General features: G+C 32.4%; 3 protein-coding genes across 4 annotated transcripts in view; all 3 read right to left on the bottom strand.

The window, feature by feature from the left end:
- Positions 1–2,295: 2,295 nt before the first annotated feature.
- Positions 2,296–5,480, bottom strand: LOC139504017 (complement C1q tumor necrosis factor-related protein 3-like). Its single transcript, XM_071294070.1, has 3 exons — positions 5,476–5,480; positions 3,907–4,082; positions 2,296–2,718 (listed from the first exon to the last, which is right to left on the bottom strand). The coding sequence occupies exons 1-3, from the start codon at positions 5,478–5,480 to the stop codon at positions 2,318–2,320; spliced, it is 582 nt and encodes a 193-aa protein (XP_071150171.1). The 3' UTR covers positions 2,296–2,317.
- A 3,180-nt stretch (positions 5,481–8,660) lies between these two features.
- LOC139502913 (complement C1q tumor necrosis factor-related protein 3-like) lies at positions 8,661–11,765 on the bottom strand. Its single transcript, XM_071292579.1, has 2 exons — positions 11,596–11,765; positions 8,661–9,127 (listed from the first exon to the last, which is right to left on the bottom strand). Exons 1-2 carry the CDS (start codon positions 11,711–11,713, stop codon positions 8,727–8,729), a joined length of 519 nt encoding a protein of 172 aa, XP_071148680.1. The 5' UTR covers positions 11,714–11,765; the 3' UTR covers positions 8,661–8,726.
- Positions 11,766–19,582: 7,817 nt separating this feature from the next.
- LOC139502400 (dynein beta chain, ciliary-like) overlaps positions 19,583–26,172 on the bottom strand; it is a 68,497-nt gene continuing 61,907 nt past the window's right edge. For both annotated transcript variants that reach the window (XM_071291845.1, XM_071291844.1), the window contains 5 exons: positions 25,658–25,885; positions 24,871–25,182; positions 24,157–24,399; positions 22,855–23,043; positions 19,583–20,987 (listed from right to left, as the gene is read on the bottom strand). In XM_071291845.1, coding sequence (XP_071147946.1) covers positions 20,370–20,987; positions 22,855–23,043; positions 24,157–24,399; positions 24,871–25,182; positions 25,658–25,885 — 1,590 coding nt within the window. In that variant the 3' untranslated portion in view covers positions 19,583–20,369. The remainder of the gene's footprint in view (positions 20,988–22,854; positions 23,044–24,156; positions 24,400–24,870; positions 25,183–25,657; positions 25,886–26,172) is intronic.

Below are 26,172 nucleotides of genomic sequence, written 5' to 3'. Positions count from 1 at the left end.
TTCTATATATATTTTGACATAGATATGATCCAACTTCAGAGGCTGATCAAATCGGCAATCATACATTGTACCACATAACTTCCGTAAATGTCGGAAAGCCAACAATCTTGCTTTGGAATTTGAAAATACAGTTTTAAGGGCTAGATAATTTTATACCATCATTGTTCTAGGGCAAGTTAAGGGATGAGTTCAATTGGGAAAACTCTGTAAGTTCCGCGTCTCTACAATTTGTAAATTGTACTTATTTCTATTCTATAGCACATGTTACATATTTGTTTTTCATTCGATAACTTGTACATAAATTAGGCCGTTTGTTTTCTCGTTTGAATCTTTAATATTTGTTATTTCGGGACTGTGTATAGCTGACTATATAGTATATGGACTTTGGTCATTGTTGAAGGTCGTACGGTAACCTATAATTGTATTTTTCTTATTTGGTCTCTTGTTAAGAGTTGTCTCGTTGGCAATCATACCACATCTTCTGGGTTTTTTTTATACAAATTAACGAATATTTGGCCAAACATGAAAAGAGTAGAGAAAAATAGGCAAAGTTCAATAATGAATAGAGGAAAATGGTTTAAAAAAATTACAGAAATAATGAAACGAAGGACCCAGTCTCATCCAGATCCTTAAAAATGACAATTTGTTGAGAGGCGGCAAAACACAATTTTGTTATGTGACCGTGACGTCATCACCGTTTTTTTATTATTTACTCCGAACATTGGTTTTTTTTCGCAGCATCAAGTACAAGAAGGTTTCCGAGAGCTTTTAACTTAAAAAAATATGAGGCGGTATAAATGACAATGAGACAACTCTCAACAAGAGACCAAATGACATGAAAGTTCACAACTAAAGGTTGCCGTACGTCCATTAACAATGATCAAAACCAATACCGCACAGGCTTGTATTACAGGCATATATTTTGACTGATTTGAATTTTGGAGTTTTAACCTCAATTTTAATCACCGCAGTTAGGCTATTTCGTTGCGGCTAGTTTTTATTGGTGGTGGAAGCCAGAGTACCCACAGAAAACCACCGACCTTCGATAGGAAAATACAGGCCTAGAAATGACAAATGTAAAACAATTCAAAGTATACATTCAACGGCCTTGTTTATGTTCAAAATGATGAACGAAACAAATATGATAAACAGCTACAAACGACAACCACTGAATTACAGGATCCTAACTCGGTACAGACACATACTGAATGTGGCGGGGTTAAACTAGTGTGAAGGCCAAACGCTGCCCCTAACGTGGGACAGGGACAGTGCTGTAACAACAACAAACTACAAAAGTCAGTTGAAAAGGGGGAAAACTCATCCGATCGATACAAAGCAAAAAACATCTAACTCATAGAACACATGTAAGGCATTAATGCATCCCCACAAAACAGAACCACAAAGTTAGTACAGATCTGAGAGTACTCGTAGTTACTGACAGCTAGTTCAAAGCCAATAACAACTTATAAATACTAGTAGATAGATAGTTCTTGATCTATTGATGATATTTAACATGTGTTGCTACGATATCTCTTTTTGACTTTGAGATATAATCCAAAACCACTAGAATTGCAAAAGTTTTCTTTTTGTTGAGGTCACGACGTTATGACTTCTCCTCAGTCTTAAGTTTTCTATGTTGTATAAAAAGAAGATGTGGTATGAATGCACCAAGCCCAACAAGACAACTCTCCATAGGAGACCAAATGACGTCGCAATTGTGTTTTGTTTGCCATTGGGTTGTTGTTGGTCATTTTTTTTTAGTCGTGGTGTTGTCACTTTTATTTTCGACTTGTGAGTTTGAATGTCCCTTTGGTATCTTTCGCCTTTCTCTTAAGCTAGGATAGGAGCACAATGAGGATTATTTGTAGAGGACAGAACAATTACCACTACTACGTTTCAATAATAATAGGCAGGCCTGTGCAAAGGTTTTAAAGAAGATTTTCGAAAAAGGCAACTTTCGATGGCAGACGACGACGGACGCTATAGTGATGTTATAAGCCAGTAAAGCCCTTTTAGGACTAGCGAAGCTAACGAAAGAACAAAAATCCTTCAACTTTGAAACATGACCCGTTAGTATTTCCGTCATTAGGAAAACATGAACTTTACCGTTATTGTTAGAAAAGAAATGCGTATGTAGAATTGTTGCATTTACTGTACAGTGTGAAAGTGTCCATGTTTAAAGACAGCAATAGCTGCTCTTTCTGGACGGTTTTTAGATATCAGTGGCCTTGTATAGCATATCATAATAAAACAATGGATTCCAAAGATTTTTTATAAACATTTTTTGTTCTAGTATCTAACAATTTTTTATATGCTTTTATAGTTTATAACCACTAAAAGATGAATAGTGATTACCAATCATGTACTGTCCGGTATATCCTTCTAGGACCTTAACGAGTACTTTATCGTCCTTTTTAATTTCGAGAACAGCATTCTGACTTGATGATATGTGATCCGCCACACTATTTGCTCCCGTGTAGTTTTTTATTATCACATTTCCGTTTAGAGCCAGATAAGTGACGAAGTATTTGTGATTATGAGTTAGTACGGTCCAGGAAAATATGTAGATACCATTTGAAGGAGCGGTAAATATCACAGTTGACTTATCGTATCCGTTGCCTATATTTGTCACAACTGTATGGTATACTACAGTAGATTTCGCAGGAATATTTATTAAAGCAGATATAGTTTTAGCCATAAACGCAACTTTATCTTGTGCTGAAAGAAATTGAAATTTCTATTATTATATACTTTGTTAAAGTTGACAATATAAATTGTGTATTAAATGATGCATAAGAGAAAAAAACAAAATTAGAAAAGGAAATAAAAAAGAGAATAGAAAAAAACCTAGATGCCTCCATAAACAATACACCGGTGTACCCGGAACTAAGGAGATTCTTTCATTCTTATATTAACTGATGTAGGGGCGTAACGCTGATTGATCTTTATCACGTGTTTAGCCCCGCCAATTATGTATGTGCCTGTCCCAAGTCAAGAGCCTTTGATTCGGTGGTTGACATTTGTTGCTGTGTATCATATTTGTTCTTCGTTCATTGTGTACATAAATAAGCCAGTTAGTGTTAGTGTTCTTGTTTGAACTGTTTTTCATTTGTCATTCGAAGCCTTATATAGCTGACTCTGTGGTATGAGTTTTTCTCGTTGTTGAAGGACCGTAGGGTGACCCATGATGCAATCGTTGTTAATGTCTATGTTATTTGATATCTAGAAAAGGATCGTGAAAGCATACCTATATTTTATATAGATTAGACCGTTGGTTTTCCCGTTTGAATGGTTTTACACTAGTAATTTTTGGGGCCCTTTATAATTATAGCTTGTTGTTCGGTGTGAGCCGAGGCTCCGTGTTGAAGGCCATACCTTGACCTACTTTAATGGTTTATTTTTATAAATTGTTATTTGGCACTCATACCACATCTTCCTATATCTGCTACTATAGGAAATTTAGCAAAATAATACTGTCTGTCATGGACAAATTTAGCAAAAAAAATACTATCTGTCAAAATGGTTCAATATTCTGATCAGTATCAGAGAAAATAAACATTAAAAATAAACATTTTTAAACTACACAAGGTAGTTTACTCCTCAACATTTCAATGCAATTACAAATCATAGTATACAAACAGGATTTTTCCAGATTTGACAGAATATACAACATTTCTTTGAGACATTTCATTCCATTTCGATGATTCAAATGGCTTTTACAGTTATATATATATGGTGTTAGCATAATAATTAATCAGAAATTTTGCGAAATGAAATATCTACAAGAATTTTTTTTTCGGATTGTGAAGATTGACCGAATGACAGTTGACTTGTGGAGACTTGTCTCATTGGCAATCATAGTTACGTATCAAGTCATCTTATTTTTTAAATTTAAAAATATCATACCTGTCACAGAATCTCTTCTTGAATCTTTTCCTGTACAATCACATTTTCCATTATTGTCCTCAACGAGTTTAAGTTGGTATTTGATACTCTTCATAAGACCAGCATTTCTGGAGCAGGATTTATGTACATTTACCATAAGTGTCATAACACATGTCAGTAGGATAACTTGGAATAAACTAAAAACAAGGCTTGACGTTTATTTGTGTATCACATTCATAACAAGTTTGAGCTCATTATTGCAATTTTTGTGTCTAAATTATGTCTTTGTCAACCAAAAGTTGTTTTATAACATTCGGGTATTAAAATCATGAACTATCAAAGACATAGTTTTAATCAAACCGAATTGCTTATCATACGTGTTGATTTCTAACAAACTAAAAGTGCATTCTGACGTTTCTATCTGTTTCAAAATAGTATGCCTGCCAAAAGAATAGTATATAAATAACGGAACTAAACATGCAGAAAAAAGGAACTTTTTTTTTAAATTTTAGATAGGCCTATAGTTCATTGAAAAATTGGCGGGATATGATTCTTTCTAGATTATTCTTAATTTAATATTGGCACCATTTTCAAAGACTATAAAAAAGAACAATGTGTTTATTAGATTACAATTATGACTAAATGTAATAAAATAATCAAAAGAAAAGTCAATCTCCCATACAGACAGAGTTATCGTCCTTTCCTCCTCAATCTTTTTATAGCATTATGTAGAATATCTGACACAAAGTTTAAAAAAAAAGAAGAGGAGCAAACATTTTTATGCATGTATACAGAGACATATATGTCTCTCTGATGTATATGATATTTTAATAGTTTGGAATCTTCGAAAATTATTGAGAACGAGGAACTAATAAATAAGCGCACTCTACATGATGAAGTAATATATATCAATCAAAATTTAAACTTATGTTTTCCTACGAAATTCATCTTGCTATAATTTGTCATTAAAAAAAACCAAATATTGAATAACATAAAATTTGTAATATTCTTTATATATATAATTTACAACGTGGCTTGTGCGACTAGTGGAGAAAGACCTGGGCACACTTCCGAGGCACAATTAGATTCCATAATATATCAATGACCGGTCCGCTCGGGATAGTATTACACTCAGATTTGGTAGTTAATAACAAATACAATTCATTTCTAGTATATTCATGTTGAACTTTACATGATGCAGTAAACGCGAAAATAATTGAAATTAACGGAAAACTAATAAAAAATAACGGATTTTGGGAAAAAGGGATAGGGCTTTAAAAGTTGTCCTGTCCACAAGTACCTATGCTCATTCATACTTTATGCTTATAAAAAGAGATATCTACATTCAATTACACTAGTGTATGAACCAGGCGGTGGGAAGGGGACAAGGGATGTATTCCCTTTACATTTGAAACTCATACAATACCGATATTAGATTATAAAAGAAAACTGTTTTCTTCAATTTCAAAAGTTTGCTCCCCACTTTCCAGTCCACCCCTACTCCACTGTGTTATATGAATACATTTAGTATTATGAAAATTGGACAACGAAAAATTACTTTGGAAAAAAATATAAAACAAACTACCATACCTCATTTCGATATGTTGATTCGGTACCTGGTCTTGTTCGGATCAATTTCCTTGCATCTGTTTTGATGATATTTGGGCAATATATCAAGTTTGTTTAACACTATTGCCACATATGCTCCTATGTTAACACGCAAACTTATCATTTTGGTAATGTAGAAGTTGAAATCAATCCGAAGAAAAGGAAGTAAAAAATATGCCTAAAATTTGCAAATTTATTAAATTCTAGTAAGTGCAAATCCATGAAAATATCCTGCACTGTTGAGATAAGTATTAAAGAGACCAAAGAGAAAAAATGAATAAAGTCTATCAATGATCCGTGTTGAAGGCCGTACTTTTACCTATACTTGTTTACTTTTTTCTGACATTGTGACTTGGATAGAGTGTTGTCTCTTCGACACTTAGACTTTAAAGGAGTTGCAATTTCTTGATAATAAAAAAAAAAAATATGTCAAACATCTCTTACAAATTTGATTTTCGAATTGTTCTATAGGGGGGGCAAGGGGGGTCCCAATAACAGCAAAACAGCAAATTGATTTGGCTCATAACAGATAACAAGGAATTAAAATGGACAAAAACAGATAACAGTAAATGAAATATTAAAATAATATGATCTTTGACAAATCAGTATTTCTTATTACAGATATAATCCTTTGTAATGCATTCCATTTTCTATGACTGTTTTTAGTATAAATTTATGTATCTAGAATGTGTTTAAATTACAACTCAATATATTATAATATTTTTATACGCTCGTTAACGGAACGTATTATGGTATACTGTTGTCCGTCTGTTCTCAACATGTCGGACATTAACTCAAAAACTCTTTAACCAATTTGCATTAAACTTTGGGAAATTGTTTATTTCTATTGACGTAAGCTCCTTTTTTGCTTTTTTTTTTTTTTTTTTTTTTTTTATAAATTTTAGATTTTAAGTTTCTGGGTAATGGGTTTTTATTCAATAAAATTGGTGGGTTTTTTTTCTTCAGTTTTCTGATAATATTTCAAAAATGCTTTCACAAAGCAAGGAATTTTGGTGAATTGTTTATATCTATTAACATGAGGTCACTTTCAATTTTTATAAATTTTAGATTTTACGTTTCCGAGTTAACGGGTTTTATTAATTAAAAAGGGGGGATTTTCCAGTTTTCAGACATTAACACAAAAATGTTTTCAGCAGTTCTCATAAAACTTTGCTGAAATGTTTATATCTATTATTGTAAACTCCCTTTCGGTTTTTATTAATTTTAGATTCTATGTTATTACGTTAAGGGATTTTATTCATTAGAAAAAGGTGGTATTTTCTAGTTTTCAAAAATAACTCAAAAATGCTTTCAGCAGTTCTCATGAAACGTTGGTGTATTGTTTATATATATTGACCGAAGCTCCCTTTGTTGCTAATAAAAAAAAATGACCTAAAAGAGTTTGAATATTCTGACTTTTTCTAAATGACCATCTAATGAGGTGTGTGAATTTTTCTTAATAAGACTATGAGGCAAAGTGGTATATAGGGTAGAAAGATCAAAAGCACCAATTATAAGCATGCAATTTATCAAGTACTTCGAACGAATTTTGACACTCCAAAAGCAATTTATTCCACTTTTTCAAAGGCCTTATTTGAACAATTTTTTAACATGTTTTTGATTGTACATGTACCAAGTGTACTAGTAAATAGAATACATAGTTTAGTAGGGAAACAATGGCTTGAAACGAAATAAATCTTTGTTTGTGATGAGTTATGTGCAGCTTTGGACGCAAGTACATGTTTGGAACTTTCATTGTACAATGCATTTGGTTCTGCTTTACAAAGAATCACAGAACTGAGTCTATGTACCATATTATATAAAAGGTTAAGTGGTTGTTAGGACCTAGTCCTTAATTGAGATCCTTGTCAGATATTCCTGGCCATATGTTTTCCTTTTTGTCATATTAAGAATTGTTTTAATTTAATATGTTCGTAGGGGAAACACGGAACATTATTCTCATACAAAAAATTAAGATAATTCTAAATACACATTCATAAAAAAAAATGGAATTTATTACAAAGGATAATCATAAGATATACTTGAATTGTCCTGGACCTCACTTCTGTGATGGGTATATGTCAATGGAATCCTTCTCTGAATACGGGACAAACATATTAGTAGTGGTAGACCCCAATGTCCAATGATCTTCAATTTATACCGAATATTGACTAATAAAAAAAATGCTAACATTCCAATTTTCAATAACAGTTAACAGAAAATACATTATCACAATAACAGATAACAAAAAAACTAAAAACCCAATAACAGCTAACAAAGAATAAGACAATAACAGCTAACAGCAAATATATTTTCAAAATAACAAATAACAAAGAATTAAATTGCCCCATAACAGCATAACAGTTAAACCCCTTGCCCCCCCTCTTCTATATTCGCACAAAAAAATCACTAGCAATAATTTTGAAGTTAAAACCAATTAGTTCTTTTACCTCCATTCGCAAAACAAAAAAAACAACAACATTCAAGTCTTTGATCTAGTTGCAAAAGACGACAACCCTTCTTTAAACTGTAAATTATCAAATAAGACAAACCGAAGACAGTCTAAGGTTGAAACACAAGTGTATATTTAACGGTCCAGGAAATAAGTTTCCCATAAGTATTCAATTCTCATATCTGTTCTTATGTATGAAAACCGCTGAATTCTTTTTGATATTTACCTGAGAGATCCTAATTTTAAACACAATTATAAAGACTTTCAAAGGTATTTGATAAGATGAAGCAAACATTTTTTTTTATATGATTCATGAACACGAGTGATGTACTTTTAAATATATCTAACAAACAGCAATGGTTAAGTCTTGGCAGCTCAATCGAGATTGGTATTTGTTTTCCCACAAGCTCGCAGTATCATTGAGTAAAGTTGGAACCTAGAATAACTTTGTTCAGACTCACAATAATGTCTTCTGGAAGAGACATCAACGTTTCAGTCTAGAACAGAGCAATGCATATTCATATGAATTAAAAAATTTAAGGTCCTTAGTTCACATACCCAACGCCCCCATCTGGACACTGGACAAACAAAATCTCACAGCTAGGACATATCCTAGTCCTAAGTGGGTTTATCAAACATGTCATAACTGCTTCCTCTAGACGGGGTTTAGATAACAATGGCCATGTATATAAATAAATATCATAAAATAAAACCATTGAATCATAAGATTTTTTTAATAAATATCTATCTGAAAATTGTGTTTTTATTTTATGTATAGCTTTTATAGTTTATAACCACTGAAAGTTGACCAGCTATCACCAAGCATGAACTGTCCGATAAGATCATCCTGGACCTTAACGAATACCTTATCGTCCTTTTTAATTTCAAGAACAGCTTTCTGAGTTGATGAGATGTGCTCTGATCCAACACGTCCTCCTGTGTAGTTTCTAGCTATCAGTTTCCCGTTTAGAGCGAGGTAAGTGAAGAAGTATTTTCCAAAATGAGTAACAACGGTCCAGGAAAAGTTGTAAACACCATTTGAAGGAGCAGTAAATGTCCCAGTGGATTTGTCGTATCCGTTGCCTAAATTTGTCATAACTGTATTGTATACTACAGCTGATTTGCCAGGGATATTTACTAAAGAATCTGAATTTTTAGCCATAAACGCAACTTTGCCAGGTTCTGAAAGAAATTTAGTTGAAACATGATACTTTATTTGCTAAATTAAAACAAATTGGATAAGACGCAAGTAAATCATAGCTGAAAAAGATGTGAGTTAAAATTAATTCCTGAATATTGCATAACATGGAATATTCTGTTTATATTTATTCATAACTAGTGCTGCATACATGTATGTATACGTATTATCGTCTATAAATATATATGAATTATTTACCGCTGGACGTTAAAGATCACTAAAAGAGGCTTCAAAGACTCTGAGTCGCACACCTGTAATGATTTGCTAATATCTTTCAATAATGTTTTTTTTTTTTGCTTTTCAATATATATATCATTTTGTGGCTTAAAATGTAATATCAATGTTCTTTGTATCTGCCATATTTTCTTGAAAAAATAAGGGATCAATTTACAATTTCGGTCATAAAATTCATTAGTAGATTTTATTTTGCTGTTTACAGTTCATCTCCATCTATAATAATATGAGATAATGCCGAAAACTGCAAATTTCATTAAAATCATCAATTCAGGGGCAATAACCAAAAAATCAGATACCCGACTTGGATGAAAATTTCAGGGCAGTTAGACCTTGACATAAGGAATACTTTAACTTTTGTCTGATTTGCTCTAAATGCTTTTAAAAGTTTTAAAGATATTAGCCAAAAACTGCAATTTACCTCCTATGTTCTATTTTAAGCCATGGCGGACATGTTTTTTTTAACGAAACAAAAAAAAGATCACATTTTCTATAGAAAGGTGAGCTAATAAATCAATCATGCACGTATACGTATTGTAAAGATGAGATCCCTTTTAACTTTTGGCCCATTTTTCGTGATTGCACGTGGCAAAACTAGTTGATAATTAACCCCATCCTTACCTGGGACAGTGGTGAAACACCACAACATAAAAACACACTATAACTAGAGGCTCCAAGAAGCCTGTGTCGCTCACATGTTATGTTTATTTACAATTGATGCATGAAGTAATGCAACCGTTATACTTTTGCTCTAGTTTAAGAGATACAAGTCAAAAACTGCATTTTCCCCTAGTATATTCTATTTTTAGCAATGTCTACCATGTTGGTTGGCAGACAGGGTCATAATACACATTTTAAAAACTAAATACCCTAATGCTTATTTGTTGCCAAGTTTGGTTAAATTTGCCTCAGTTGTTTCAAAAGATTACAAAAATAATGAAAAAATTGTTAAACTTGACTTTAAAGGGGAGTTACCCCTTATGGGGTCAATTGACCATTTTGGTCATGTTGACTTATTTGTAGATCTTACTTTTCTTAACATTATTGATGTTTACAAATTATCTTTATCTATAAAAATATTCAAAATAATAACAAAAAAACTACAAAGTTTCCTTAAAATTACAAATTCCAGGGCAGCAACCCAATAACGGGTTGTCCGATTCGTCTGAAAAATTCAGGACACATATGACCTAATTAACAATTTTACCCCTGTCAGATTTGCTCTAAAACATTAAATCGCAAAAATACTGAACTCCGAGGAAAACTCGAATAGAGAGTCCCTTATCAAATGGCAAAATCAAATGATAATACGACACAAACGAAAGGACAACAACTGTCATATATCTGACTTGGTACAGGCATTTTCAAATGTAGAAAATGGTTGATTGAACCTGGTTTTATAGCGATAAACCTCTCACGTGTACGACAGTCGTATCAATTTCCATTATATTGACATTGATGCATGTCAAAATGTCACAATTGGGGTACAAAAAAAACCACGGACCCCACCAAAAACTAAGGATGATTTCAGGTGCTACGGAAGGGGAAGCAGATCCGGCTCCAAATGTGGCACCCGTCATGTTGCTTATGTTGTTACAAAACCGGTAAATAGTCTAATTCGGTTGGTAACATTCGTGAAAACGGAAGGGGATGATTGTAGTTACGACATGGGGAACATATCCGATATCATCTGTATAACGAATATTCCATAACGTTCAACCAACTCGTGATGGCGTCCGTAATATATACGAAGTGATGATTACAACTTCACTAAATGCTTTGGGTTTTTAGATATAAGCTAAAATCTACATTTTACCCCTATGTTCTAGGGCTCCCATCTTGGTTGGTTGGCTAGGTCATCGGACACAGTTTTAATCCAGATACCCCAATAATGATTTTAGCCAAGTTTTATTAAATTTGGCCCAGTAGTTTCAGAGGAGACGATTTTTGTAAAAGTTAACGACGAAGACGGACGACGACGGACGCCAAGTGATGAGAAAAACATCAGATCGATAGAAAAACATCAAGCTAAAACACAAACAGGACGTGGCACGGTGGCAGGATATATATCAATTATCCATCCCTTACAACAAAAAAGACAATAAGTACAGATCTGAGAGTTCTGTTTCGTTAAGATTTGGTCTCTGGTGGAGAGTTATCTCATGTCAATCAAACCCATCTTTTTCTTTTTCTTATATGCAGTGTAAAAATATCATACCTGAAACTCTTCTTGCACAATCACATTTTTCATCATTGTCCTCAACGAGTTTAAGTTGGTATTGGATACTCTTCATAAGACCAGCATTTCTGGAGCAGGATTTATGTCCCGTCACCATAAGTGAAAGAACACATATCAGTAGGAGAACTTGCCAATGGAATACACTGAAAATGAGGCTTTATGTTATTTAAGTAAAGAATGCTTCTTCTTGTAATTTTACTGGGTTGTAAAAGCATTGACTGAAGCATATTTTTTTTCAATCTAAAAGTGTGCACATGGTCAACGCATTCAATTCTTATTGTTACATTATTTTATTAGGATCGTTAAAACACCATTTCTATTAAGATTTTTTCTTTATTTACCTTTGCACATTATTTGGGAAGCTCGTGTCATCATGAATGTTACATTTCATTTTGAAATAAAGGTTAATTTAAGAAGGATGCGAATTACTGTTAGCCAATCAAAATAACGTAATATATTGAAACATTTACATGTAATGTAATTATAGAGAAGTACATCCATAAAAAGTGTGTGCTCATTATTGCATTACTTTTTTTAAAGCAAGTAATGTTTTTGTCAATCAAAAGTGTTTTTTTTTTTATAACATACGGACAGTAAAATTATAAAAACTGCCAAAAACATAGATTAAAATAAACAGAATTGTTTATCCTGTGTTGAAAGACGTCTGCATGGTACTGTCAAAATAACAAGCCTTTCAAAAGAATGGTATAAATTGATAGTAAATAAATAACGGAAGTTCGGAAGCTATAAAGCAGAAAAGGGGAAGTGTCCGTGTCCCTTTTGTAAGCCGCTGAAAATTTTTTGGGAAATTTTTCCCTCTAGATGATCCTAGATATTTGTTGATATAACATTGGCACATTTTTTCTTTCCGAAACTATAAAGAATATCATTCTTCTTCCGTTAACACCCATATATCACAACCACTGATAATAATCATACTAATAAATAACAAAAAAAGAGTAAAGTGCAATACCACACGACAGAGCCGAGGGCTGGTTTAATAACAACCATTAAATAATATTTCTTGTATACAAATTACGAATCAGAACGAAAAGTCATCATATACATATATATATATATATACTAGTATTTCAAGCTTTCAATACACACAATCATTTGTAAATCAATCAATCTCTTGCATGATACAACATATCACAGTCAGGAATCTACTTCGTCAAAATTATCTCCCCATTACGCCAGTTAATTTTCACAATCGTAGAAATGGAAGCCATTGTAGGGATGACGCGCTGCCAATTTTGCTCTTGAAACCGATTAATTTATCCGCATAGCATCATTACGATCCTTATATGTCAGTTGTATTATAAAAGACAAATATATCTACTGCTAATGAGCATCAGTTAATGAACTTGTCTGCATTGATTCAACTTAAAACTATAATTGTCTAATCGGTTGTCAGGTGAAATTTTAAAAATTTCATAAACATTTAAAAAAATTCTAATTAAATATTTCGTGGAAGGGCAGACTAGATTTTTTTAGTGGTTGAAGACTATAAACCTAATAGTTATCACACACAAAAAAATGATTTTTTTTCGAAGATATGCATTTTCATCATCCAACTTGAAAGACTGTCGTCAAGTACTTTTAGTAAAAAAAAAAAGAAGCTATTTCACCTACTCTGTTTTTATGATTCATTAGATAGGTATTTCACTTGACCCATATATTTCATCTTTTGGTACTGTGATTTTTTTATGTTATAAAGTCAACCAGTAGCTTTAATATATAAAAATATTAGAGTCTGAAGCGAGATGATGTATCAAATATTCTTGCTTTGTACGTTTTCAAGACAAATATTCAACTCAAACACACCCTAACATAAAAAGGTGCACTCGATTTTCTCTTTTCGATACAATTGTTACTCATTTTTTAGAATTTTTTCTTGAGTCACATAATGGAAGGGCAGAAACGAAAATTACTGAACTAATAGATTAATATGTTATCCGTCCGTGGTAATTTTTTCAAAAAAATCGGAGGTTATGCATTTTCTACATCCAACTTGATAGATACCCATGTCGTTGACTTGATATCTAATAGACCACTTTCGAGTTCATCCGTCACCGGAAAAAACTCGTCAATTATACACGCCTTTATCATCGTCATTTGTGCGTTTAGGGGCGTCGTCACTTCCTTCCAATGTTGAGCGAGTGGTTGGAAAACTATAATTCTATATTGTACGAATTATTTGGCAAATATGAATTCTCAAAATTGACAATCAACACTGCTGTCATTAAGGAAATGTCAGTAAGTACCTACAGAGCAACCATTATTTCTAGTTTATCCTGCACAAAGACGATCACTAAGACGCTTGATGAACGTAAATAGTGCAGGGATACAGGCGAGCCCCTCTATCTGGTAAATGACGTCATAAAGGCGTGTATAATTGACGAGTTTTTGCCGGTGACGGATGAACTCGAAAGTGGTCTATTGTTCTGCTTAACTATGTAATAGATAAATTGAAACCTTATGCAAATGGTGTTTTTAAAATAGAACAATTCGTAATTGAGAAGAAAATTGTCATTTTATTTGTTTCAGTTAACTTTTAATCTTTTTGTTACTATAGTAAACATTACAGTAAGCATTTATCGCCTTCTCTAACAAAGAGCTTCGATTCTTTTGTTCTGTTTCAACCGGGTTTCCGCCTGTATGGGCAGACAATTCAGAAGAAAATAATTTCATTCTAATTCATAAAATCAACCGACTGAAATTATATATATATTTGTTAGTCTAAGATTTAAATTATGGCTTTAAAAAGTATTGTAAGTTATTAATCCATTTAAAGTATAAAAAGAAATACATATACAACTTGTCAAGATAGGTGGAGAAATATGCTTTCTTAAGATTTTTATTATTAACAAACCAGAAATTGTCTTATCATACAAGTTTCAAAATTGGTGAAACCTTCGACTATTTTAACAATGTCATCTATACGATACACAGAAAAGGGAAAACACGTTGTTCATGTTGTTGATATGTATACTTCTACTAGTGTAACCACCAAAAAAAAGGGGGGGGGGCGGTATGACAAAAGGGAGGCAATTCATTCACTTTAGAAAACTGACAAACTCCTACAATACCGATATTAAATATTTATAACAGAAGTTTTTTCTACGGTTTCAAAAGTTTGCCCGCTCTCCCCCTACTTTCCAGCTCATCCCGACGCCACTGTGTTGCGTAAATACATTTAGAATTACAGACATTACAGTAAAATTGACAAAAGACAAAACATAAAACAAACTATCATGCATACCTCATTTTGATCTGTTGATTCGTTAACTGGACTAGTTCTCATCAGTTTCAATGCATCTGTTTTGATGGTGTTTGGGCAATATGTCAAATATATATGTTTAACACAATTGCCACGTATATTCCCGTATGTTAACACGCAAACTTATCATTTTGGTAATATAAGTTGAAATCAATCCGAAAAAGAAAGAAGTAAAAAAAAAAGGCCTAAAATTTGCAAATTTGTTAAATTCTAGTATGTGCAAGTTTTTTACACTGTCACGATAATATGTAGGCACTGGCTACGGTTACATGGAAATGTAACAATAATAAAAATATTATTGTTACATTGGAGACTAATTGCCGGAATGCATGGTTGGGTAAGGAACTGTTTAATTACGAATGTAACAATAATTATTGAGGCTACGGTTACATTACGTTATTGTTACATGAAAAACAGCAATGTACGCTAGATTTTAATGCTTAATTCTTTCATATGTACTAAATAATACTTGTAATAATGATAAATAATAAATATTACTATTCAACAAAGTGCGGTGTTTAAAAAGTTTTACGTATAAATGGTTTTGATGTTCTTAAAGATACTACTCCAGATTAGGAGTGTCAAAGACGAAACATATAGTTCAATTGTTTCACTTTTAAGTATTTTAAAACTGCACACCTACTCTTATTACTGTCATTATACTTTGAACAATGGATGCAGAGATTCCTAGTACCGACTTTGTTTAGGGTGAACAATTTAAAACTTGGGATGCGTTTTAAACGAAACTGAAACAATATCAAGACACACATTTCATACAGCTATACTAACGCAGTTCTAAAAAAAATGATACATCAAAAGCAAAGTTTGCTAACTGTAACTTAAATACTGGGAACTTCTGTAAGTACATGTATCCATGGAGGACGTAATTTCGTTCATCAAAAATGTGTTGGACTTAAACATGCTTTAAAAACTACTTACTGGATTGGTCATATCCAACTAAGTTAGACATCACGTGACTTTTGTGACGTATAATAGCCGCCATTATGTATTATATTTCCCCATATAAAATGCATATATGCTTCAATAAAGTTTAATTTTCTCATAAACCTGATCCGTTTTCTTACTTTTGCAAATCAATCCTTGATATTCAAACATATTTCTATCAAGCAATGTTGGTCCTAACAGTTTAATTTTTGATTAAATTCGGTCAAATCTGAATCGTAAAACATGCACTTTTTCTCGTCATTTCTCCGTTGACTCAATGCTAAATTACCGATACCCATGTCTACTTGTACAACAAATAAAAAAATTCTGTAAATAAAAAATAAACTTTGCAAATCGATTAAGTATATTCAAACATATAGCTGGCGAAGAATACTACTTAAAACAGTTTAATTTCAGGGCAAATTCGGTCAAACATCGATTTAAAAAAGGGAATTTTCCGGGATTTTTCAAAATGGCGGCTGATGTATCATATGGAAATGTTGCATCAAATCAAGGATTTCTATAGTAAAACTTTCCTAGATTATATTTAATTTTTCCTAAAGAATCTCTGATGTTTCTGTTATTTTCCTTTGGTGATATTTCGATATCATTGATTTCAAAATTTCTTAATAAAAAAAAAATATTTTAAGTGTGACACGGGAACATTTATTTTGACAGATATTCATCCAGGAGATACTGTTACCAGAAAATAGTTTACAATATCTATAATAAAAAAAATGTTCTTCCTCTTTTAAAAGTGTTTTGAGAAACTAGCTGTCATTGTTTATAAAAAAAAAATACAGTAAAGAAATTGTATGTAATAAATTTATGTATTGTAAATATAAAATAAATGTCTTCAACTTTTATTATTTAGTACATATTACTAGTCCATTCGTATATTGCGTTTTTTCATGTAACAATAACGCAATGTAACCGTAGCCTCAATAATTATTGTTACATTCGTAATTAAACAGGTCCTTACCCAACCATGCATTCCGGCATTTAGTCTCCAATGTAACAATAATATTTTTATTATTGTTACATTTCCATGTAACCGTAGCCAGTGCCTAATATGTATTAAAGAGACCAAAGAGAAAATATAGATTAAGTCTATCAAAGTTCCGAGACGAAGGCCGTACTTTGACCTATAATTGTTGTCTTTTTACGCAAAGTGACTTCAGTAACAGATAGAAAACTCAGAGTTAGAATTTATAGAACAGAAAAAGGGGCAGTGGCAAATATTTCGTGTATAATTCAAACACAGAGCATCCTTTGCCAAATAAAAACAACCTTCATTTCCTTTTATGTGCTTTTGGACTTTATGTTATGAAGTGTAGTTTCACTTTCCATATTAGGTATTTATTATTACATAGGTTGCAATGAATTACTTTGATTTCCCAGTTAGATAAAAACCGATAATTTCACATGTGAAATAAACGTGGTTATTTCACTCTCTGACGTCATACAACAATAGGCGTTGTCAAAACGTCGATAACGTCGGATCAAAACAAATTGTCAATGCGTAGGAAAAAGATATAGTTCCTTACATTTACTACATTAATTTCATTTAAAAAAAGCCATTTGCCAATGTTATAAAAAGAATAACTAATCGCGCAGCGCACGAGTTTAATCCATAGCGGCGTTCGGTCACAAGTTGTCTTATTTTTGATATTCAAATACGGCGATTAGTTATACTATAATTCTCATGCAAGCTTCGCGTGGTAAAAATCACGTGATGCAGGAATATAGTATCTTGAAGTTAGTTGCCTGTCCGGTACACGAATAGCTATATATAGATCGGTTAGAAAGCAAAGTTTTAATTTAATCGGAAACCTTAATTTGAGGGTTGAAAATAGCACAAACAAACAAAAAAAGGGGGGGGGGGGGGGTCCAAAGGGAATATTTTTATCTTATGAACTCTACATGTGAAAGAATAATTTTTTTATTTAATTAAAAGAGAGAAAAACAAATGTAAGACAAATTGTGAATGGTCTTTCTTCCTTTCTCCCATGCCAAGAAATTGTCTCCGTTGCAATTCTGCAAATACCCATGGAGCAAATTACAAATGTACATGGATGATTAATATTGACCATTTGGTATAGTGCCGTATTCTAAACGACACGTACATGAAGGTCATAAATTAATTTGTTGAATGAAATCAAATCTTTAACTACTAATGGGTGTCGTAGGAGGTCGACCGGAATTTTTAGCGAGGATTTCTTGGCATGGAATGGAGAGTTGTCTAATTGACACCCATACCACATCTTCTTATTTCTATTAAATTAATATTAAAAATATTTAAAGCTGAGGGACTCTTGGAATACTCCAGTGCACGTTGATTTGGTTACGATATTTCATAGCTCTTTCACAAATTCAGAAAAAAATCCCATATTTTGTACTTGGAGGATTTATGATAATGAAGGGAGATTCTGGGACAGGAATTTTGGGGGCTCAAGCACCTTAATTATGTATTCCTCAATAATATCAATTGTTCCAATCAATGATTGTCTATTAACCAACAAATCAGAAGTGGACGTTAGCATAAGCGTTAGGTTTTCAACTACAATGAGAAAATCCCACACCGTATAGTCGGCTATACAAATTGACCCGACGTGAAAAATATGAATCAATTCAATTGAGAAAACTAACGGACTAATTTATAACTGAACAATTTATTGTATCCCCTCCCCCATTTTTCTGTAGTGTTGGCTCACTATTCCGTCTCTATATTTCAGCAGCCTATTAGTCTCTTTTCTGTTTTTTTTTGCCTAGTTTTCTGCAGTCTCCTTTCATTATTAGTCTCATTGATTCTTTATATTTCAGCAGCCTATTAGTCCCTATTTGTTTTGACTATTTTTCTCTATTCTTTTTTCTTTAGTCTTGGCTCTTTATTCTCTATCTGTATGTAAACCCCACATTTGTTTACCTAGTTAATAGAATCTTGAACATATCAAGGTCAATTTAGGTTATAATCAAGTGTATAGTGCCCTCTTAATCATGTTTTAACTTTTGTGTAGTCATGTATGGCAGAACTGAAGGAGCTTGACATGACCAGGGAAGAAGCCGAAACAAAAGCTAAAGACAGAGTTGGATGGCGAAATCTTGTGGCGACCTTATGCTCCGCCAGGAGTGAAGAGGATAGGTAGGTAGTCATGTATGAGGGTCTGAATGGATGGGCGATTTCTGTATTGTTCAAACTTTAGGTAAACTTTCTCGATCTTTCTTTATATCTTATTCGCCTATTTTTATCTTTTTTTCATTTTGTTTGCACAAAGTTATATAAAAAAGAAGATGTGGTATGATTGCCAATGAGACAACTGTCCACAAGAGACCAAAATGACACAAACATTAACAATTATAGGTCACTGTACGGCCTTCAACAATGAGCAAAGCCCATACCGCATAGTTATGTATGTTTTCCCTTTATTCTCTATACTGTAAACCCAATCCTAACCCGCATGGTTTGTTTTAATCATCCCCATCCCAATCAAGGTACTCCAGGATTTATCAGCCAAGAATTAATTGATTCTGATTACCAACTTTTTCTTTTATTCAGCTTGAAATTTTCACGAATAGTTGCTTCACTACTAAATCATTGAGTCTCTAGTGGATAGTTGCCTCATTATCAATCATACCACACATGTTTATTTTTATAAAACATAAATCCTACCACTTTCTTACTGTGCAAAAAAGTATATATGCTTAAACTAAAAGCCTAAATGAGAATAAATAATTCAATAATTTTCATCTTTTATTATGCATCAAACTGAAAAATCACAAATAAACAAATAACTTTAGTAGTGACATATAACAAATATATATATTATTCAACAATATGTATAAAAATATATAAAATAAATAGAACAAAAACTGTTAAGTTACAAACATATATATAATCTTGGGACGGAATGAAGTTAATTTGACTTGACATAAAGTGCAAAAAATACACAAAGTAAGGCTTATTTTGTGTGGAATAAAATAGAAAACAAGACATATTTATTCAAAAATATAAACTTTTTTTCAATATTCAATTTATTTCACTAATACTGGTATTATAAATGTTGCATAAAAGTGAACTTTTTATTTCAAAAATATTATTTCACTAATACTGGTATTTTATGTACGTAGCATAAAATGTTATATAAATCAAGCAAGTCTATAGTGCTCAAAAAACAAATATTCTCAATCACATAATCTTCTCTGACATACATAAACAAGTTCTATAAATAACCCCAATACTTCTTGGACGGATTCAAGTTTATTTATTCTCACAAAAATATATCTCTTTTATAGTCATTATATAATTCTTTTAACAATGCTATTCACTTAGCTTTGTATGTAATATAAATATAATACTTTATCAATTTAATGCTATTTCAAACATAAATAAAATAAGAAATTTATATGAAACAAATATATATCACAAATATATATCAAATACTTCAATTAAATTTATAAATGTCAAAACATACAAATCAAATAAGAAATGCACACTAAGCAAAAAACCATAGAAGTCCTAATCTTGTTATACTTGAAGTAGAAGAGCCACTCCACCAAGGACCCATTTACTTGCTTTCTCTTTGGACTTGAGATTAAAGGTCCAGACGAATGTTGGTCCTCTACTCTTGGTCTTGTATACTGGACACTCATAAATGTTCCTGGTGTCCATACGGTCAACAGGTATAGCTTTAATAAATATGACCGGCATAGCAGGGGCCAGTTCCTTAAGACGAGCCTCTCCGATCATGCTGGTCTGCATATCCCACCGAGCACCTTCCATGTATAGACCGTGGACGTAGGCACCTTCCCTGGGAGGTCCAGCCATATCTTCTCGGGCCTTTTTAGTCACGTCACATTGTAGGACCATACGATCAAGTGGCCACTCGTTCTTTCTAGCCATCTGCTGCATAATAGCAGTCAAGAATGATTGAGGGTTGAAGAAACCACCAAGCCAGACAGCCGCTGGGAGTTGGAAGTCAGCAGTCCAGGTTTCTAATTCCTTAATCCTAAGCAACAAGTCAGCATACCATATACCAAGGCCATGAAGGGATGGGTAGGCCTTCTTAGACCAATTCTCTGGTACTACATCCAAGTACAAGGCATTACCCAAGGCTTCCATGTCAGCTGTGATAGTTAACTCTCCCTAAAAAGAATATTAAGTAAAGGTTCTTTGATAATCATACAGTGGCAGATATTTCATACATATTTATACCAAGATTACGTGTTGAAGACCATACTTTGACCTATAATGGTTTACTTTTACTTGTTGAAGAAGACCATACTTTGACCTTTAATGGTTTATTTTTACTTGTTGAAGAAGACCATACTTTGACCTATAATGGTTTACTTTTACTTGTTGAAGAAGACCATACTTTGACCTATAATGGTTTACTTTTACTTGTTGAAGAAGACCATACTTTGGCCTATAATGGTTTACTTTTACTTGTTGAAGAAGACCATACTTTGACCTATAATGGTTTACTTTTATTTGTTGAAGAAGACCATACTTTGACCTATAAAGGTTTACTTTTACTTGTTGAAGAAGACCATACTTTGACCTTTAATGGTTTACTTTTACTTGTTGAAGAAGACCATACTTTGACCTATAATGGTTTAATTTTACTTGTTGAAGAAGACCATACTTTGACCTTTAATGGTTTAATTTTACTTGTTGAAGAAGACCATACTTTGACCTATAATGGTTTACTTTTACTTGTTGAAGAAGACCATACTTTGACCTATAATGGTTTACTTTTACTTGTTGAAGAAGACCATACTTTGACCTATAATGGTTTACTTTTACTTGTTGAAGAAGACCATACTTTGACCTATAATGGTTTACTTTTACTTGTTGAAGAAGACCATACTTTGACCTTTAATGGTTTACTTTTACTTGTTGAAGAAGACCATACTTTGACCTATAATGGTTTACTTTTACTTGTTGAAGAAGACCATACTTTGACCTTTAATGGTTTACTTTTACTTGTTGAAGAAGACCATACTTTGACCTATAATGGTTTACTTTTACTTGTTGAAGAAGACCATACTTTGACCTATAATGGTTTACTTTTACTTGTTGAAGAAGACCATACTTTGACCTTTAATGGTTTACTTTTACTTGTTGAAGAAGACCATACTTTGACCTATAATGGTTTACTTTTACTTGTTGAAGAAGACCATACTTTGACCTATAATGGTTTACTTTTACGTGTTGAAGAAGACCATACTTTGACCTATAATGGTTTACTTTTACTTGTTGAAGAAGACCATACTTTGACCTATAATGGTTTACTTTTACTTGTTGAAGAAGACCATACTTTGACCTATAATGGTTTACTTTTACAAATTGTGACTTGGAGGGAGAGTTGTCTAGTTGGCACTGATACAACATCTTCTTATATTTATTCATTGAAAGATATGATTATATTAATTCATAGTTCTTCATTTAATGTATTTGGTAAAACTTTTATACATATTTATACTCCATTAAAAGCTATGTTTATATTTATTTATTGTTCTTTGCTTAATTTTCAGTGGCAAATATTTCATACTTATTCATACTATGTGGTATGGGCTTTGCTCATTGTTGAAGGCCATACAGTGACCTATAGTTGTTAACTTCTGTGTCATTAAGTCTCTTGTTGAGAGTTGTCTTATTGGCAATCATACCGCATCTTCTATCTTATATCCATAAAAAGATCTGATTATATTAATTCATAGTTATTTACTTAAATGTTCAGTGACAAATATTTCATACATATTCCAGACAAATATGCATCAATGGTTTTTTCAGTATTTTCATCTTGGTGATGAAATGGTTTAGCTTCATAATAATTGTCAGAGAAAAAAAATTTTAATGGCTTATATCTCGAAAACAAGCACATATATCCTTCATTTTGTTCTACTGTTTTTGGTTTCTTTTTTCATAGACTATCAATTTATAAGTTTTTTTTAAAGAGCTTGTAATCTAAAACAGAAAAGCTAACATCTGAAATTTTATTTTACTGTACCTTTAATCCAAGGTCAAGTTCTCTAAGGGTACGTTTCATTTCTGAGGTCAGACCATTCATTCTCTCCGTTTCCTGGAAGGCTACAACCACGTATGGTGTTCTTTCTTCAGGAGGTACTTTACCCATAATTTCTAACATGTTAAACTCTTCTGGAAGTTTCTCTGAAATCTCGTCTAATATAGTCTTAATCTGAAAAGAGATAAATATACATAAAATTGAGAATGGAAATGGGGAATATGTTAATGAGACAGCAACCCAACCAAAGATAAGACAACAAATAACAATCTTCATATTTTTTTTCGTAACATTTATATAAATAAGTGAAGTGTAAAGAAATAAGGCTATTTTCTTAAAATGGATGTGTGGTTGTGGCAATTTATGTCAAAATTCTTCTGATTAATTTTGCATATATCAAATGAAAAAGGTCTATTGAAGATCAATAACCCATATCCAAAAACACTTTTTCCATTTTAATGGAATAACCCATTAGATGTTTTTGAGGTTTTATGTTTTTTATTTTCTATATTTAAGACTTAATTTGGGGTAATTTTTTAAAAGGTTATTGATTTTCTAACACTTAAAACCATTGTTCACATTTTCAATGACTTAAAAATACAAAAAAATACATTATATATTGTAAACCAACTGATTATTTTTTCTTTTGCATTAATCCTTTTTTAGTCAATTTTGTAATAATCTGTTTTTTTAACATCATTACTAAAATAGAGAATGGAAATTGGAAATGTATCATAGACACAACAATCTGATCAAAGAGCTGAAAACAGCCCAAGCCCACCAATGGGTCTTCAAGACAGTGAGAAAATCCTGCACCCTGTATTTATAAAACAGAAGATCCAAATATTTGGCTCAGTTTTGCTCATTGATGCATGTCTTACAACCACCTATAGATGCTAATAGTTATCAAAAGTACCAGGATTATAATTTAATACGCCAGACGCGCGTTTCGTCTACATAAGACTCATCAGTGACGCTCAGATCAAAACAGTTAAAAAGCCAAACAAATACAAAGTTGAAGAGCATTGAGGACCCAAAATTTCAAAAAGTTGTGCCAAATACGGCTAAGGTAATCTACTCCTGGGCGTAAGAAAATCCTTAGATTTTTGAAAAATTCAAAGTTTTGTAAACAGAAAATTTATAAAAATGACCATATAATTGATATTCATGTCAACACCAAAGTGCTGACTACTGGGCTAACATCTACGTAATGTAGTCTGGTGAATAGTTGTCTCATTGGCAATTATACCTGTACCACATCACTTTATTATAAATAAGCAAACTTACCTTTTCCTCTCTACTGACTCCAGTACCTCCGGAGGCTCCAGCATCTCTAGGCTGCATCTCAAATACAGTCCTGAACAAGTTCTCCGATATAGTGGTCAAGAACTCAATCTCAGCATTTGGATGGAGACCATATAAATATGGACTTTCTTGTGGTAGACATTCATCAATGTAAGCATGGTATCCCTTGTAGTCAGAGTTGGGTGGACTAAGGAAACCTTGGGCCAAATACAGTTCACCGTCAAGCTGAAAAATACAATTGAAACAGTAAAGTTTGTCTTAAAAGAAATTCTATTTTGATTATCTTCTTTCACTTTGGAAAGAATAGATTGTTATAAATCTAATATGAGAATTTGGCTAAAATTGGTGAGCATGAATTTGGCAGCTAATTCCCCTTTCAGGAGTCACATTAATAAAACCTCACAATAAATTCTAAATTTACAGGATATATGCATTTAATATTAAAGTTTTCGTTTTGCAAATCTATTCAATGTTTTGAAAACAAAATCAGACTTTCTTTTATAGTTAATTTTATTAAATTTCAATCTTCTTCCCTTTATGAAAGAGAAGTTTCTCATTTGAATTGAATTTTTCCCTGTCATTGCTTGTATGGTTTGAACCATGATTTCGTGATTCAGGCAAATTTTGTACTCTAAGTAAAGAGTTAACTTTATGACCAAGACCCCTTGTCCATCTGGTCACAGATTTTTAACTCACCATATCAGGATGCATGTAGACCTCTAGGTAAGTTTTACAGAGACGTCTATCCCAATCATCTGTGATGTGTCCACCGTACATAATCTCTCCAAACAAGTATCTCAAATCTTCCCATGGGACCTTAGCATTGGCTTCTAAGTAATTGTACAACACCATAGCACTAATGGTCAAATCTCCAGTGTTGTATGGGTACACTCTGTTCCAGCCCTGGGGTCCAAACTTACGTCTCTCACAGACAACAGCATGGAAATAGCACAGTGAGAACAGAATACTCTTAAATTCAGTCTCTCGGGCACACATCTCCATTGTATTCTAAAACAAGACAAATTGATTCAGTATTATCTCCCTTGAAATAATACAAAAATAGTTCAAAATTATCTCCCTTGAAATAATACAAAAATAGTTCAAAATTATCTCCCTTGAAATAATACAAAAATAGTTCAAAATTATCTCCCTTGAAACAAAACAAATATTGTTCAATATCATCTCCAATTTTTGCTGTTCCTTTGCTTTAAGTATGTTTTTTGCTGAGCACATACTGATTCTGTGTCATGGATGGATACCCCATATCTTTTGATTTTCTATTTAAAGCAGTTTGTGTTTCATTCTCTAGAAAATAAATAGCTATTCTTGTGCAAACAAAATGTACAGTAAATAATATTCATAAGTCAAAATCACTTCTGTAGAATTTAGTAATGCAATCAATTTTAGTTGTATGATATTTTTGAAAAGAGACCCTGGACAGTAATGAAAGGAGACTTAACTCCAAAAGAAAAAAACAAATTACCTGGTCAAAGTTGTCCAAAGCTTTATGTAAATTAGCAAACATGCCAGTTGGAGGTTCATTGGTGATTTTTATGGCAGCCTCTAGGATACCCTGTGGTATAATGTGGTATTCAGGTAAACCTGCTGGTTCAGCACTAATAAACACACGATAGCTGTCGTGACTCTCTTCACCATACTTCTCTAGCTTCTTTTCAAGGGTAGCTAACCACTTTTGCACCAAGTGGACATTCTGAAAAAACAATTACGCAAATGTTGTTTATTTTGATATTGATGATGAAAGTCATTTCTTTCTGTCATGTGGTTTAACAAAGACTGTTAGTGAACAATTGCTTTAATATCATAATACTGTAGAAATAAATTATAATAACCTAACAACTTTGATTAACAACGAGACAGTTCATTGCTCAAAAATTTTAATCAACCAAGGGTAAAATTCTCTTAACATTTCCAGTGTAATAATACTATAGAAAATAATTTTGATTAGTTAACAAATTTTATTATTAATTTTGTACACCA

The sequence above is a fragment of the Mytilus edulis genome, chromosome 14 (assembly GCF_963676685.1).
Source record: "Mytilus edulis chromosome 14, xbMytEdul2.2, whole genome shotgun sequence".
Lineage (NCBI taxonomy): Eukaryota > Metazoa > Mollusca > Bivalvia > Mytilida > Mytilidae > Mytilus > Mytilus edulis.
Note: the sequence above shows the minus strand (reverse complement) of the source record. Positions and strands in the feature narration are given on the sequence as shown.